General features: G+C 36.0%; 1 protein-coding gene across 1 annotated transcript in view; it reads right to left on the bottom strand.

Annotated features, from left to right (window-relative positions):
- Window positions 1-16,245, bottom strand: part of CDK5RAP2 (CDK5 regulatory subunit associated protein 2) — a 77,896-nt gene that overhangs the window by 36,332 nt on the left and 25,319 nt on the right. Inside the window, exons 13-19 of the mRNA XM_010171594.1 lie at window positions 13,715-13,812; window positions 10,541-10,671; window positions 8,815-8,930; window positions 7,178-7,306; window positions 2,433-2,528; window positions 1,656-1,703; window positions 838-1,025 (exon numbers count right to left, since the gene is read on the bottom strand). Of these exons, the coding sequence (XP_010169896.1) occupies window positions 838-1,025; window positions 1,656-1,703; window positions 2,433-2,528; window positions 7,178-7,306; window positions 8,815-8,930; window positions 10,541-10,671; window positions 13,715-13,812 (806 nt within the window). The remainder of the gene's footprint in view (window positions 1-837; window positions 1,026-1,655; window positions 1,704-2,432; window positions 2,529-7,177; window positions 7,307-8,814; window positions 8,931-10,540; window positions 10,672-13,714; window positions 13,813-16,245) is intronic.

Here is a 16,245-nt window from a genome sequence, read left to right as displayed (position 1 = left end):
CATAGTGTACCAGCCACACACTTGAATAACATTGGTTACACGAGGGGCTATACAGATGTAGTTACACAAGTATTTTCTCCTGCACGAAAAGTGATTTAAGTTATTTTTGAATAACATTGGTTACACGAGGGGCTATACACATGTAGTTACACAAGTATTTTCTCCTGCATGAAAAGTGATTTAAGCACTTACAACATGATTCATCTCAGCACAGTCCTACAAATTATTACACTGGAATAACCATTAGTAAGCTGCAGGACATGGGCTCAGACTTCCTAAACTGTTGACAAAGAGCAAGCCTCTGTCCAAGCAGTTCAGATGAAACAGTAAATGCCACAAAGCGTGCAGTAATGTCCATTCAAAATCAGCTCTGTAAAACAGTCATTATAACTCCATTTCCTCCAGGCTCAGTTCCTTACATACATATTTTTTATGGCAGTACAGCATCACCCCCTCCACCACTCCACCTTTCCCTGGCCTGTGCTCTCAGATATTTAATTTTATTTTTTTTTTAAAAGTACCACCTATTATCATCTGAGCCCTTTAACACTGTCAGACCTCATCCTGAAAAGCATCAGTCCCTACAGTAAAGCTCTGTATATCAGTAACTTTGAAGAGATTTTTTTTCTTGTAATGGGTTTTTTATAAGGATTTCTACTGATAGTATGTTTCCTAATTACTTAATTGCATGATAGACTAAAATGGCTCTGAAGGCGCCTTGCCAATCTCTCAGGTAAATTAGACAGTGCCATTATCTAAATTCACTTTAGCAAAATTACTTTATTCTCTTCTCAAATAGAAATACTGTCAAAAGCAGTGCATATCCCTCATACTTACGTAGATTCCAGTACAGATGTTCTATTTTCTCCTAAAGGAGATGTGAGCAAGTTCTCTTCTGTTTCATGTTCACTCATTCCTATTCTGCTAAAGTGTTTTCCAGTTCCATCATGTTCAAACTGAGGCTTATTTGGACTCCTATAATGTCTATCATTGCAGAAACTCTCTGAATAGCCCGATGGAGTTATCTGTTAAAAAAATTGCAAACATCTTCTTATGACACAGGTATGCAATGTTCTACTAAGTGCAGGGCTGTAATCTTTTTGTAATCGGGTTTTGTAATTCCTGATGCTCTTATCTACATTAAGAAGCATCCACAGACATTTCACTTACTATTTATTAATAGAGAAACTAATTAACATCTATTTCATACGATTAATTCATAGTGATCAGTTGTTTAGCAGTAAGCAGATTTCCCTGAAGGTGCTTATCTATGAAGAGGTATGAAACTTCTGGAATGTTGCCTGCAGATTGCAGTTAACTTTTTATTAGTTCACCTTTGAATCATTTATCTTTATAGTACCAAATTCTGTCCTGCAGTCTCCAGATGTAAGCCCTGATGATCAGGACAGGATGCAACTTGAAGTATTTACAAACTGCCAGCTTTTTGTATGCAACACCATAGCTGTGTCCAAGGAAGTTTCTACATGGGCTCTCTCCAGCAATTCAGTCCCAATTTAAATCAGTGAAAGTCTTCTGTATAAATTACATCAGATTTTACATTGGGCTCATTTGGATACAGCTTCCATCAGCAGACATCAGCAGTGAGAGATTAAGATCTTTAAGAGCCAAGAGAACTTTTGTAATATGTCAATTACCAGTCTATCCAGCTCAGAAGGAAAATCCAAAGATACTTGAAGGCATACCTAGTAAACAGAGATAACACAGAGATTACAAATTGCAAAGAACAGACCATCATTATTCTTCAACATCACTAATCAAAATGCCCCCTTTTCTGACATATTTTAGCATGCTCTGATTTTTAAACCAGAAAGGTTCAACTTTAATTACACTCTGTGTTCCTCTAAGGTCCCTTGCAACTTGAATTATTTTGTGATTCCATGATGTTTTATATTACATTGCTCTTGAATGATAATCTAAGAGGACAGCAGATTCCTGTATGTAGGAAAACACAGTCAACAAGTTACTAAGTCATCAAGTATTTCAATCCTGAAGAATGATGTACAGTATTTTTTCATAAGTCATAGCAGCAAGTGAATTTTACACAATTCGTACTATAGGCTTGACTGCAATGGAAGCTGGAGATCAGTGTGTGTATGCAAAGAAACACAATTTCAAGGGATTTTCTCTCATCCCCATTAAGGAAGATTATGGGTACTTGAACAAGAGAAAACAAGGACCAGAATGAAAGCTATCCTGACTGCAAAACCCTAGCACCAGAAAAAATAATAGGAAAAAGCTTTCAGAAACTCTTTAGAATAACAATTAGTTGAAAGCAAAACCAGATAGCAAGAAAAGAAATGCTTTTTTTTTTTTTTTTTGCAAAAGACCCTGTGTTCTAAGAAAATAAGAATTAGTAAAGGCACACAAAGAAAATAGTATTGTAACATAATGTACCCAGAGCAGAGTCCTACCTGACTGACCCTCTCAGAAAACTGACTGTTCTGCATCTTCCTGTCATTGTCACCATCTTCAGTCTGCATCACAGGCTTCTCTGTTATTTCAAGACACTACACAAAGTATGGAATGATGTGAAAATGTAGCACAAAAAAAAAAAATACTGTGATATGAAACATGCATAAATAAGTCAGTGACATGTCTTAAAAGAAAAATAAAAAAAGCCTGCAATACAAAGTAACAAACACTGAATTAGATTTCTTCAACGAGAGATCAAAGGAAATTAATATAAAAACCAGGAATGACTGGTTAATTAATTTTAACTACAGTGAAACTTTATTTTATACATTCCTTCATTTTTATTTAACCTTTTCTCCTCAGAATTTACAAAAAAATATAAAAATCACTTAACCTCTTCTGGCAAAGGACCTCTATATCTTCAGTCATGTTCTCATTGTGTCTATTTTATTTTCCAATTTCCAGAATTTATTTTCATTTGCTACACAATTTATGCTCTTCTCCAGCAACCAAAAAACCAGATGCTTTTAAAACAAAGCACATATAGCTTGCTAGACACTAAAAAGATTTACTGTAACACCGAAGGTTACAATCTGCTTTGTCCTGCCTAAATTTGCCAATTTGTAGCAAATGGTGTCAAATCCTCTTTTTCTCCCCGTTTGCCACAGAACCCAATCCATCCTTCATCGCTAATATTTCCTGAGCAAAGAGGGGGGAGGAAGACTCAGCTTTTTTTCAGAGCAGAACCCAAGTTCCTGACCTCAGCATAACTGACAGCAAGACCAGAATCCCTTTGGTTTGCTGGATGTTACATCTCAGCAAAAGCTCTGCAAGCAAGGGATGAGACACACACGCTGCTCCTCTCTCAAACGGTAGCGGAGACCACAACGGAGTGAGCTTCATTTACACACCGCTCACGGAGAGTATTTTCATTTCACTTACAACTCACCTCCCCTACGCAGTTTCCTCTGGCAACAGAGGACAGTATTTAGCCTTGCCTATGTCAGTGTAATACTGATCATAAGAAAAACTCCTTTTTACAAAGAATTATTAGTTCTGACATCAACCTGATTAAAAGGAGAGTCTTTCATCCCATTTTGGGATCCATCACGAGGGACCCACAGTTACCGTGTTCCACCACTCCCCTGTGATAAGACCAGACTGGACGTTTATATCACCTTGTTTTATAGCAACACTTCCCAATCTAATAGAAAAAGATAGTTATTTAAGATCTTTGCTGCTAGAATCTCATTAAATAGTAGAAATGTGTGAGAGTGATGATAAATATCAACGATGCTTTGCCTAATATGCCTAAACCATAGGTAGGATACAGCACAGTGGATTCAAACTTGAATTAGATAAAAATTTTAGTTTTAAAGCACTCATGGCAGTGTTGTGTATAACAAGTATATTTTGGTGAGATTTGGGCTAAAGAGAAATTACCTTAAAACAAGAAAAGCATAATCTTGAGCATAATCACAGGAAATTGAGATTATAGGTACAGAGACTCAGATGACAGACTGGAAGGAAAGAAACTGCTGTCTAGGGGTCGTGGATGTGATATTTATAGTTTCGATGGATGTACAGAGCAGTGCTGAAACTTATGACATGAAAAGAGAAACCTGCTTCCCCAGTATCACATGCTGGAAGGTCTTGGCTCACAGCTTGTCAGTCCGATCGCAGACAAACAGGATTCTGCAGGGAGTGTTATTTTTGCTTCCCAGGAACACTAGGAATTGCATGCATGTGTGGGTTTTGATTTTTTTAATTAAGTATACATAGAATGTATGCATATATATATATATATATATATACACACACACACACAAAATACATGAGAAAAGCCTTTTCATCTTCCAATCCCTAACAGGATAATCAACTCTAATGGTTTTAAGTATGAATTTTAAAAGGCAGAAAGCGGATGGTGCAGCATATTAATATATTTGCCTTTTCCTACTAAAAATCTATATTGAAAACTAACTTCCAAGTCATATTTTGCTATTTTCACTCAGACTTGGTTTTCTAGGAAAACACAAAGCAAAGACAATTGGAAAACTGGAGGAAGACACAGATAGGATTGTGGAATACAGCAAGGGCATGCGTTATAAAAAGATATCTTTTTGTTGTAATCATGGGATGCCAAAAGTCCAACAATGTTAGTTATTAACTTTAACTGTTAAGGTTTAATCTTCCATCTGTAGATTCAGGTTAAACCCTGCATTTGTGTATTAAAATTAAACTTATTTGCACACATAACATCCACCAAACGCAACTGCCTTTTATGACTCAACATTTTTCAGTATTTGCTTTTCCCGGGCCATTATTTGGCTTAATCAGTGATGCTTTCTAGAATGAAACTATTACAGAAGACCAACAGGTTATGGTGTGCTAGTACAACAAATGATTGTAGTTTGAGGCTGGTTCTACGGTCCTGTGTCTGAGAGGCTGAAAAGAAACTTCCTCTGCTCCAAGGAATAAAATCTAATGTTAAACAAAATATTAAAAGAAAATAAGTGTCTTAAGACCAGAAAAAAAGTCCACCAAGAACAAGCTGCCTGTATTTCCTTGGAGACTGAAAACCTTGAGAATGTTTTTCCTAAATGAACCACTGATATGCTTGGTTTGCAAAGATCCCTGGAGCCCTGAAGGCTGAAATCACTGAGGCTGTTTCTCTCAGAGAAAGCAGATGTTCAGAGGACAGTACAAAAACAACCTTTTTTCTCTCCTCTTTCTCCCTCCCTTCCGAACATGAAGCCAAGAAATAGAGTACTAGGGGCTGTCAGACCTTTGGGAGATGCCCTGCAGAGGCACCAACATGCAGATTCATCTGATTTGTGCTCCGGCTTTGTGAAGGAAAAGAAAGATGGATTCATTTTAAGAACCTTAGAAGGATTCATGTTCCTGTGTCTGTCCAAATCCCTGTTATAGCACATATGTTAGTGTCACCTCAGCACTACCTGCCAACAAATTCTAGCCCAAAATACACACAAAAAAAATAGAACTTAAGGTTTTTTGACAATGGTCATTAATATGCAAAACATACTGCTGCCACAATCCATAACCCAAAATCCAGGTAGCCATTTATTGCCAAGACTGATAAAATTCTATCTTTTCAACTAAAAATTTTTAATCACAGATCCTTTAACTTTTGAGCTACCTAGTACTATTATCATTCTGGCACAGGCTAAAATACCATATTTTCCTTTCCTATTTCCTTTACCAGAATTTTGAGGTTTATTTATATTTTACAAGCCTTACTCTTTGTCATTCTACATCTCATTTCAGGTATACAGCTTCTTAAGTAAGTAGCCCTATATGTTCTTTTCATGACAAGACAAACGCAGGACCACACAGTATCTTGTCATGACAATCTTAGCACAGGACACTAATTCCTTTGGTATTAAGTCCGGCATCAGTGGGGGTGCAGCACCCTCTGCAGGGTGACGAGGCAAATTGATAAAAATATTAATCTATAAAAAGCACACTAAAAAGCGCTGTGAAGCCGATTGCCCACAAGCTTTTCATGCAAACCTATTACAGTAACATGTAAATTCATTATTTTAATAGAAGCCATGGCAACCCTAAAGGTTGATCTATAATTTAAAACCTATTTCAATTAAAGGCAGCATGAGTGTTTATTAAAACTGAAAAAGCAGGAATATTTCGAGACTTTTGGTGATTGCTCCCAGTGCATCTGCAGCACACATGGTAAGTGACACGACTCTTTTTCCAGAGTCCTGCAGAATAAACTGTCCTGCAGAAAAATCATCAATATCACAGTCCCAGTTGTAGAATTAGGCAATCTCTACACATAACTGATTCAAACTATTCCTAATCTTTTGTTCTTTTGAGTTGAATTCAGATTTAGAAATTCAAGACAGAAAATATCATTATTCCTTTTATAGTTTTACCTTTCTATTCAATATGTGGCGAACAAGAACAATGTAACTGAAAGAAAAAATCACAACAGAATATAAAATACTATCAGTCACATTTCAAGAATTGTAACAACCTAGAAGGTTCACTAGAATCTATCAGAGCCTCCTGAACATCCTTCATCATTCACACATAGTAAGACACATGGGGATGCAGCAACCAAAACACTTCTCAGTGGAAGTATTTTGCCAAGACCTCTTATTCCTCACAGCTAAAACACTCTTAGCTTTGGGCAAAGAAATGAAACACCCACCTTGCACCTCTAAGCAATCTACCACAATGCTGGCCACTTCTTCATATACTCTTATCCTACATGAAGGAGCAACCATGCATTTAAGTGACCCAAAGTGCTATTCCTTCTTTTTTGGCCATGGTGAACCCTTGTTGTTTTGTAAATGCAGAGGAGACGTGAACTAAACTCTTCCAGAATTAGACACCACATGAGAATGACTCTTGAACAGTAGACAAGCAGACATTCAGTAACAGCTGTTATACAAGCTATTGCTTTCTTTGTAAAATTAACTATTTCCTCCCCTTTCAATTGGCAAAACAAATAAATCAGACTTAATTAATATTTTAATGTGCATTTCCTTAAAATCAACTTGACACATCACTGAACACTTGCATTGTGCTGATTCTCTGTTGTGTTAACATCTTAAAGTTCTTTACATCATTATTTTAAAAGTTATTATAAGGAATTAGCAACCTAAACCTCGAGGGTTTTATAACCATGCTGCACTGACATAAGTGATTCCACAAGGTATATTAGATGAGAGTCAGATTCCCTACTTTAACACAGAAAACCTACCTCACTGTGGTTTAATATTTTTGGTGCTTCCTTCCCTTGAGAATTTGGTGTACAAAGTCCAAGCTGCTTTTCCTTAAGTTCTTGATTAATTGACTGCAGATCCTTAACCATCAAGAGAAGATCAGTAACCTAAATAACCAAAGGAAGAACAAGCAAAACCGCTGACATCTATATTAGTATGAAAACAAATGATGATATATAAATCTTCTAAATATAAACTGCCAAGTTGGAAAGCCTGGGCTTCTGTATCTGTTCATGAGGCAACCTCCCTACGTATGAAAACATAATTACACACTTATGAGTTAATGTTCAAGAAATCTTAACTTGTAAGACTGTCATTTCCAGCCATGTTATTAAGTTTAGGTATCAAGCTTCACAACTCAGTAGCAAGAAGAAACCTGAGGGCACCTCACACCAACAGGCTGATTTGAGAAGAAACATTTTACTGCAAGGGAAACCAGCATTACAGTGAGATAAGAGCATTCAGAAACAACCTGTTCTTCTATCTCAAACACCCTTTATAAGCCACTATCATTCTGAGTAGTTTCACAGATATAAAATCTGAATGAACAATCACGTTCAAAACTCTTGAACAGACATTACTGTCACAGACTCATGTAGTATATCAAGAAGGAAACATGTGCAGAAGAAAGTGATATCTTTTTATTAGACCAATTAATATATTCAGAAAAAACAGATCAACTTTCAGGCATACAAACTCTTTTTCAAGTAAGAAATGGTTGATGAACATCTTTTGCTAATGAGCATCCCTGAATCTAGTGAAGGGAATATGTTCAGAGATAAAAGTGGTATAACCCCAGAATAGGACTGGGAACAATCTGGAGTTTTTTTTATTGACACCTGCTCAGTGTAAGGCAAACTTCTTTCCTTCAGATTACCCACCTCCTGAGCTTGAACACCTGCCTACAACTCAGCTAGCCATGAGAAAGACAAAGCTCCACTTAGGTTCACTCCCGAACGATCATATTCAACATAATTCCTTACCATAAACTGGTGCATGGATCAGAGGTCACTGCACAGGATAAGGAGTCAGAAGAACAAGTTTCTGAACTCCAGTACTGATTTATTGTATGACAATGGTCTGTACATTTAATCTCTGTGAATTTCAGTTCTCCTTATGTAGAATGGAGATAACATTAACCCACCTCAGGGTTATTTTATAACATGACATTTATCAAAAGACTTACAAATCCTGCGATGGAGTGTGCTATACAGAGGTATAAGTTATAGACACCGTTACCATCTTAATGATTAATAAAGGTGCATGAAATACACATTGTAGGACACTTAATGCAAAAACTTTTATTTGGAGTTGGTTATCTTCATACTTCATGATGATTAAAATATGGTATTGAGTCTGAAACTTGAATCCAGGTGTCTAACTACGATAAAACCTTTGCAGCAAGCCACCTATCTTTCAGCTGACTCTGAAGCTCGTGGTATAACAAAGACTAAATAGTTCATAAAAGGTGGATCACAAACCACAGAGATGAGAACTTCAAATCCTTTCAGAATTGCCCAACTGTACCTAAATAAACCTTTTTGTGAGATGCACAAACTATAAACGAAGCAGAATTAATCCATGAGAAACAGTAAATAATAAAAAAGATCAATACCTTTTTCCTAAGTTCTTCAAGAGACAGATGGTCTATCTGCAGGCCTAAATGATCTTGCTCTCCTAAACAGATACTCATATAAGATGTTTGATCTCCACAGAAAGATAGTGTTTCATCTGTCAAAATAACCAAGGACAGGAATTATTTTAGAAACTCTATTTGCAGGAAAACACAGAATAAAATGCAAAGGCAGGACTTTTCAATAAGAACCTACTGGTAAGTCTGTGGGAGGCCAGTTAAGATGTTTCATCCCCCAAAACAAGCTTTCCATTTAACTGAATAAATTTTGTCCTCGTATTTCTTTGTGCTTCTGACACGTAGACATGCTGTATTTTCTGTGGTTGTATTTTCTGTGGTTATCAGCATGAATTGTGAATATAGTTCTGAATTATAATTTGCATATTTAGCATTATAATTATAAATAATTTTTAGGAAGGATAAGTAAGGCATGAATAGTTACTCTGTATTAACTATATTTTTATGAACATGAACTCAAGGTCTCAAGGCAAAAAGCCAGGTTAGACAAAGTTATTGAATTTATTTTGCTTTTGGGTGAAAAGATTGCATTGCTCGAATTGAAAATACCTAATTATTCATTTCCTCTATAACTGCAGGAATTATTTGTTATGTTTCAATAAACACCTGTTCACTTACAATATAGATGACAGTTAATTCTACAAATATATCTCATTAGATTTGGAGAAAGTGTATCTCAATTAGGACAAAGAAGAGGCATCCAAATCCTACTCCCAGCTCTGACACTGATCCCATGGCTACTGCAAGGACCCAAAGTTTCACAAATTATCTCTAACTTTCAGAGCCTTCATTCCCAGCAGCCTCACCCTCAACACAACTGCTCCTGAGAACCCAGGAGTATCCACAGGATGCTGTGGCCAAACCTGGTTGTCCATCATCTCTGTGCATTTGAGGTTGGAAACCCTGAAACGGCATCAGCTTACCTTTTGTTGCTTATTATAGCTGCCAAGGGAGTGATGCTAAAATTGAAAATCTAAGTTAAAAGAGGTAAGTGAACAAGCCTTATTGATATTTATATATCCCTTATGGAATAAAACAGATACATCTGTACATATGCAGTAAACTATATTTAACAATGTCCACTTACGTTATTCTTTTCTATACCTAAGTATATACTAAAAACATCTCCAAAGTAGTACAATAAAGAGCTAAAAGATAAATTATATTTAAAAGCTCTCCTACTTCTGAATTACAAAATAACAAAACCTCTGGCTATTTTTTCTCTCTCTGGAAATACCTCTCCTGTTAAGAGGAGACTAGCCATTTCCTGAGATACAAGCTCTTTACCAAAGTATTGTGAAATAATTACATTCCATGGTCAGAAAGTGATCCCATGGCCACAGACTTATTCAAAGCCAGGAATCTCCGACTTCTGCAGAAAATAGTAAATTCTATGGGTAAAAAATTGTAGGCAGCTTGAAATGATCACCACAGTAGAATTGCCATAGAATTACTAACATTTGCTGCATGGAAAGAGAAAAGCTGTCCCTCTGTATATGCCTTGATTGCTCAAAGACATTCTGTTACAAATCCCCCAAATAATTTTCAGTATAGAAAGCTGAAATCTTTTGACACCTTTTTCTACTCTCAAACGTTTCTTCTCCATCACAGCAAAACTGACTGTAATAAAACCAGTTTTCTTTTGTGCAAGAAGATGAAGAAAAGGGATGGGCTGCAGTTGTATACAGACCTTGTCGTTTTTTAATGTCCTTAATCTGATCTTCTAAGATCTTCTGTAGATTCCGATTAGCTAAAACATCATCTTCTAGTTGTTTTCGCAACATGAAAACGTTGTTTAGTTCTGTTTGCAAGCTATTTATACTAAAAAAAAAGGAGAAAAAAATCTTCAAGATTCAAGTCAAAACATTTTGTTGCACACCTCAGCACCTTTTATACATCCGGGCTTCTTCAAAGAGCCCATGTCACATTATCCATCACTGTCTTTCATCACAGAGCTACATCATTTTGATGCATAAGAATAAACAAATCCCTATGCAGCAAAACAAGACTAAACCTTTACATACATGTACTTTTCTTGCTGTTTTGAGCTGTGCTGCTGTTAAGTCAGCTGAAACATGACAGATATATTCTACCAGCCAACTTCTGTGTAATTCTTTTTAAGGAAAGTCAAAATTACTAACTTCTGAGAAGTATGCCAGGAAAATATCATTATCACATAACACTGATGGCTCTACGTGTTCCATTATATGGTGACCATGGAAACTTTGTTTCCTTGCTACAGAACTACACTAAATCATCTAAAGCTTCACTTAAGAAAAAAATAAAATATTGTGTTTCATTGAAAATATGACCCAAACACAATTTCTTCATTTATCTGACTGTCTGTAAAAAGACTTTTTAACGTTTAAATTGTCTCTATTATCTCAATGAGGTGTAAATGCCAAAACTTACAAATGATAATTTGTCAATGTGAATTAATTCTTTAAGCAGCTTTCTTCCAAGGTGGCCACTGAAGCTCTCACTTTAGCACTGCCCCTCAGGCCTCACAGTGTCAGCACCTCTAGCTGTCCCTTGCTAGATCTTCCCCCTACCCTTCAACAGCATCAACACTTCTGATCAGTCCGTAAAGAGACTTAAGTACACTAAAAATTGAAATTTTAATAAAATGAAATAAATTTTATTTAATAGCAAATAAGTAACAAGGTGTTACTGAACTCATTGTATTATTTATTTTCACATTTACTTCACTCAGAACCTCAGTGTTTTAAGATAAATTAAGCTGCTGCAGAATTTCCAATCTGCACTAAATGCCAGAGAATTCAGGAAACTTTAATAAAAAAAAATTAAATCCATCTTACAAGAAAATCTACAGGAAAATACAGCACATCATACTTGTATGAAAATAATAGCATATTGTAGAAATGCATTAATTAAAAGGCAGCAGGCATGAAAAGACTGTCAGTCTGTCTTCTGACAAGTGTGCTGTTGTCAGTGTTTCCTGCACAAGAAACTGTTGCTTTAACCAATTCTTCCTCACTCACAAAGAGTCTGTTTGAAGAGAGAGCTCTCTTAAATGCCTAGCAAAAAAATTAAGAATAAAACCAAACTAACACATTACTAGAAGCTAAGTAATCGCATTTTCTCCTTCTCACAAGTTAAAGGTTTTATAAGAAAAAGCACTGATTCCCTGCTTGGAGAGACAAGAAATGTCTCGGTCCTGACATCCAGTAGCTTATTTTGAAAAAATAACCAGCCAGGTTGCTTAAAATAAATAATGCCTAAAAGAAGATATGTCAGCAAGAAAACAGATGTTTGCCTAAAATCCATGTCACTGCTGATGGCAATTACACAAATGAGGAAGCTGGATCTATCTGTAGGGCTTGTTTATCTGCTCCCCAGAACTCCAGGGGTTCAAGTCTTCCTTGACATTTACAGCACATCTCAGCCCACAAAACTATGAAGAGAAGAAAACCTGCCTCCAACTTCCAGCTCCGCTGTTGAATCATCGCGTGTCCTCTGCAAGTCACTGCGTAACGTGCACTGCTCTGAGCATCCTGTAACTCCATATCAAGAACGTAGAACTAACGATCCTGCTCCCACAGAAATTAACTGGAAAACTCCTATTACACTGATTGTTATAACTGCAGTTAAAATTTTCCTCATTTGAAAGCTACTTTAAGAAAAACTAATATCAGAGCTGTGGTACTTTGTCATTTCTATACAGAGTGTTGACAATCGCCTTACCCACAGAACAGGTTTCAATGGCAGGTCATGCTCTGCCATTTAATATGAAATATTAAAGCAATCTGGCTTCTTCCTTCATTTGGTCATTGTTTAACAGAAAAGTCACAAAAACCATTGCTCTTTTCCCAGAGATAAAAAATAATCTCCATAATCTTGACTTCTATCACTATTTCTAATGAAAAAGATCCTAGTATCTAAAAAAGCTTCTGAGCTGTGGCCAAGCACAAGATGGTATTACTACTAATGCACTTAATTCAAACACCAGATCTCATCTACTTTAGTGCTACTCACTTTATGGTTTCCAAACTACAGTGGTCTGTAAACCAACTGCAAAATACAAACACACATTCCCAAGAAGTTGGCAGGTATGAGCCATTGCCTTCTAGCAGGGAGAGTCAGGAGCTAGCGATCAAATGCTGTCAATACCTAATTAAGATCTTTGTAATTATAACAGTAAAAGTAATGGTTTTATGAAAGATTTATATTTATTTTACCTAAAGGCTAAGAATTTTCTTTATTTTATCAAAATATCTCCTCTTCAAGTACCAAGCAATAACAGTATACAAAGTAGGCCACAGATTTCTTTCTACAATGTTGTGTTCTTTGATTTTAAAAGGTTAAAAAATACTTGCTTCTGCCATATTTCTGAATGCTTTACATTGAAAGCATACTCTGCAAACTTCAATCATTCTTGTTTAACCTTCTTCAAAATCTTACTGGCTTATATTCTCATCAAAATTCTCACAGTGCCACTTTGAAAATAAGTATTAGCTGTATTGTAGGAGTAAATAATGGCAAACCATCCAGTACCCAAAAATTCACTGTGGTTTGATTTTTCCCTGATATTCCAACACAGGACATGTACCTCCTCTGAAAAACTAGCTGCTTACTTTGGTACCTAAATGAAAATCTGGCCCATCTGAAATTCCAATCCAAACAGAAATATTTTCAGAAACATTTAAGTAATTTAGATAATATAACCTCATTTACAAAAATATTTCTCTTTTAAGGAGATTATAACAGCTAGTTTATGCCTTATGAACAACTGGTCAGTACAAAATAATCACCTCTCCAGCTAAGTTGCACTTTTTTTTTCCCACAACTTCTGACTTTTGCCCTTTGAGTTCAGATTATGCACCAAAATAGAAAAAGTACTTACCTATCTGATTCTTTGAAGGTCTTCACTAGCATAGAATAAATATTTTGTTCCTTTCTTAAAGCAAGGATCAGCTTTTCATATTCAGCTTCTTTATTTTCCTAAATTAAAAGAAGAACATACTAAGCTTTTCAAGTTTGCACATCTATAACTATGTGTACACTGGTGTTCTGAAGAAAACGTGAAAGAAGAAGAAATCCAAATTTGCTGAACAACTCTGCCCATCTCTAAAGCCTAATATGAATCTGGAAATTATTCATGGTATTTAGAAACAGCTATTATTAACGGAGGCAAACAGCGTTTCACTATTTTCCTACCATAAGTCAGTCACATATTGTAACAGTGGTTCTTCATTTTGATCAGAGTCTGAAAAGCTTTTCCCCCTGCTCCAAGCATTCTTACTTCCAAGGTTTACAACTTATATCCCAGGAACAACCTGGCAGGCAGCTATTTCAGAGGAGGGAAACGGAGAGAAGGGAAAGGGAAGTAGAGAAGCCCAAGCACCAAGCACACATTTTAGAATGTTGTCCTAGCAGTTCCCTCCATATACTGGATAAAATTTGCTTCATTTGGAGGAGAGTTTCTGCAAATTCTGTTCCATTTCTGAACAAAAAGGACCGTATCGAGCCGACAAGTAAAGGACGAACAGGTCAGATACACACTCGTTGAGTCAGCTTTCTGCACACTCAGCTGGGTCACTATAAGCTGCTTCTTTACTTGTGCAAAGAAAAGAAAATTATTTACCCGGAGTCTTGTTCACATAAAGTTTATTATTATTATTATTATTATTATTATTATTATTATTATTATTATTTAAAAATCCAGCCTCTTATGCTACATTCTCAGTAAAGATCTACTAATTTCCCAAGACTTTTTCCCCTCCAAAACAACCACACAGCCATTTTTTCAGTGGAAGGCAAAAAAATGCAGCTATTTAAAAGAGTATTTGCTTGCACTGATTACATAAGTAATATGTTTCTTCAGAAGAGAAAATAACTGGGATAACTATAGCAAATTTAGATGTATTAATGTCAGACACATATTCGCTCTCTGAGAAGAATAGCAGGCCTTGTTGATTCAGTTTTCTTTTTCAACTGAAAAGTGAAAGGAAGAACAAAAAAGTGCCACAGCTAAAGGAAATGTTTATGGCTCTGGGATGACAAGATAACTCTGGAGAGCAAGAATGAAAGCTAATTCTAAAACTAACTAACTAAACTCTCAAGAGATAATAAATCATTAGTGAATAGATCATTAACAAGGAAGAAATTTACACCCAGGAGTTTTCAGCAGCTGTTATTACTCCAATTGCAATTCCTAAGGAAGGAACTGCAACAAAAATTCAGCTACAGTAGAATCTCGTTAATTCACACTAACGATGCAAAGACTGTGTTAATTTGAAAAATTCAGTATTCTGCAATGTAAACAGTACAGAAGCAAGCACAACTGTTGTTTACTTTTAATTATTTACACTGATACGTCACAGTATGCTAGCAAATATGTTAAATAACATTTTGCAAGTGTAATCAAGTTTTGATCAAATTACTCCCGCTAAGGTAATCAGCATGTCAGATCTTACTGCAGAAAGAGTGGCTTCTACCACCTAACAGACTCTTTGAAGAAGTAACCTTGACTTTGTACACATGCATCACGTTCACCTACCATCGTTCCTAATGGTAGCTGTATTCTAACAAACGTTTCCAGGTTCTAGTGCAATTTATACATTAAATATTGTTTGGTATATGAAGTGCAAAATACTGAGCTTCGTATCAGGTTTATTATCTAGATGAGTAGAGGAGGAGCACACCAAGAAACACAAAGGCAACCAGATGGAAGTGGGTGATCCAGAGTCCATTAATAAAAAAATCTCACAAAAAAAAACATGTTAAAAAGTCCATCTTACAGCCTAAATTAAAGAAGTTTCATTAACATGTTGGAATCTAGCCTTTCCGGAACAGTCACTAAACATAAAATACACAGATTGCAATTTAACTCGGAAAAAGTTTGATCACAATGACACTGATCCATGACGTAGAAAGCAACAGGAAGAAATAAATCTTTTGACTTAATTTAGTCGGTTAACAGTTTGTTAAAAATTTTAGTGAACTCTTCCATATGTCTGATACAAGCCTTGCAATTATTACTGAAGACACTACAGAACTACATCCTAATTAAAAGCTCTTTCTGAAGCACTGGCAAAGTAATGTCACTCTGAAGAGTTTACGGTACACAAATTAGATAACAGTTGTCACCAATTGTTCAGGGTCTATGACTGCTGTGCGCTGTTATACACGGAACCAGCCTCCAGTTTCCTATCTTTCTTTTAGAATTCACATGTTAATTTAGTTCTACATTTCCACCAGAATCTCAGTAAGCTCATGAAATCCTCTCAACTCTTTTTTGGGGTTTTTTTCTACATAATGGGAGACATCAGTTGTTTCTTAATTCCAAGTGTCATAGACTATACACAAACTATTAATCTCTAAATTCAACTAGCTAGGTAGAGGTTAGCAAAATCATGAAGAAGTGCTCCTGAT

The sequence above is a fragment of the Antrostomus carolinensis genome, unplaced genomic scaffold, assembly GCF_000700745.2.
Source record: "Antrostomus carolinensis isolate BGI_N321 unplaced genomic scaffold, ASM70074v2 scaffold6267, whole genome shotgun sequence".
Classification (NCBI taxonomy): domain Eukaryota; kingdom Metazoa; phylum Chordata; class Aves; order Caprimulgiformes; family Caprimulgidae; genus Antrostomus; species Antrostomus carolinensis.
This window is presented reverse-complemented; position numbering and strand designations above follow the sequence as displayed.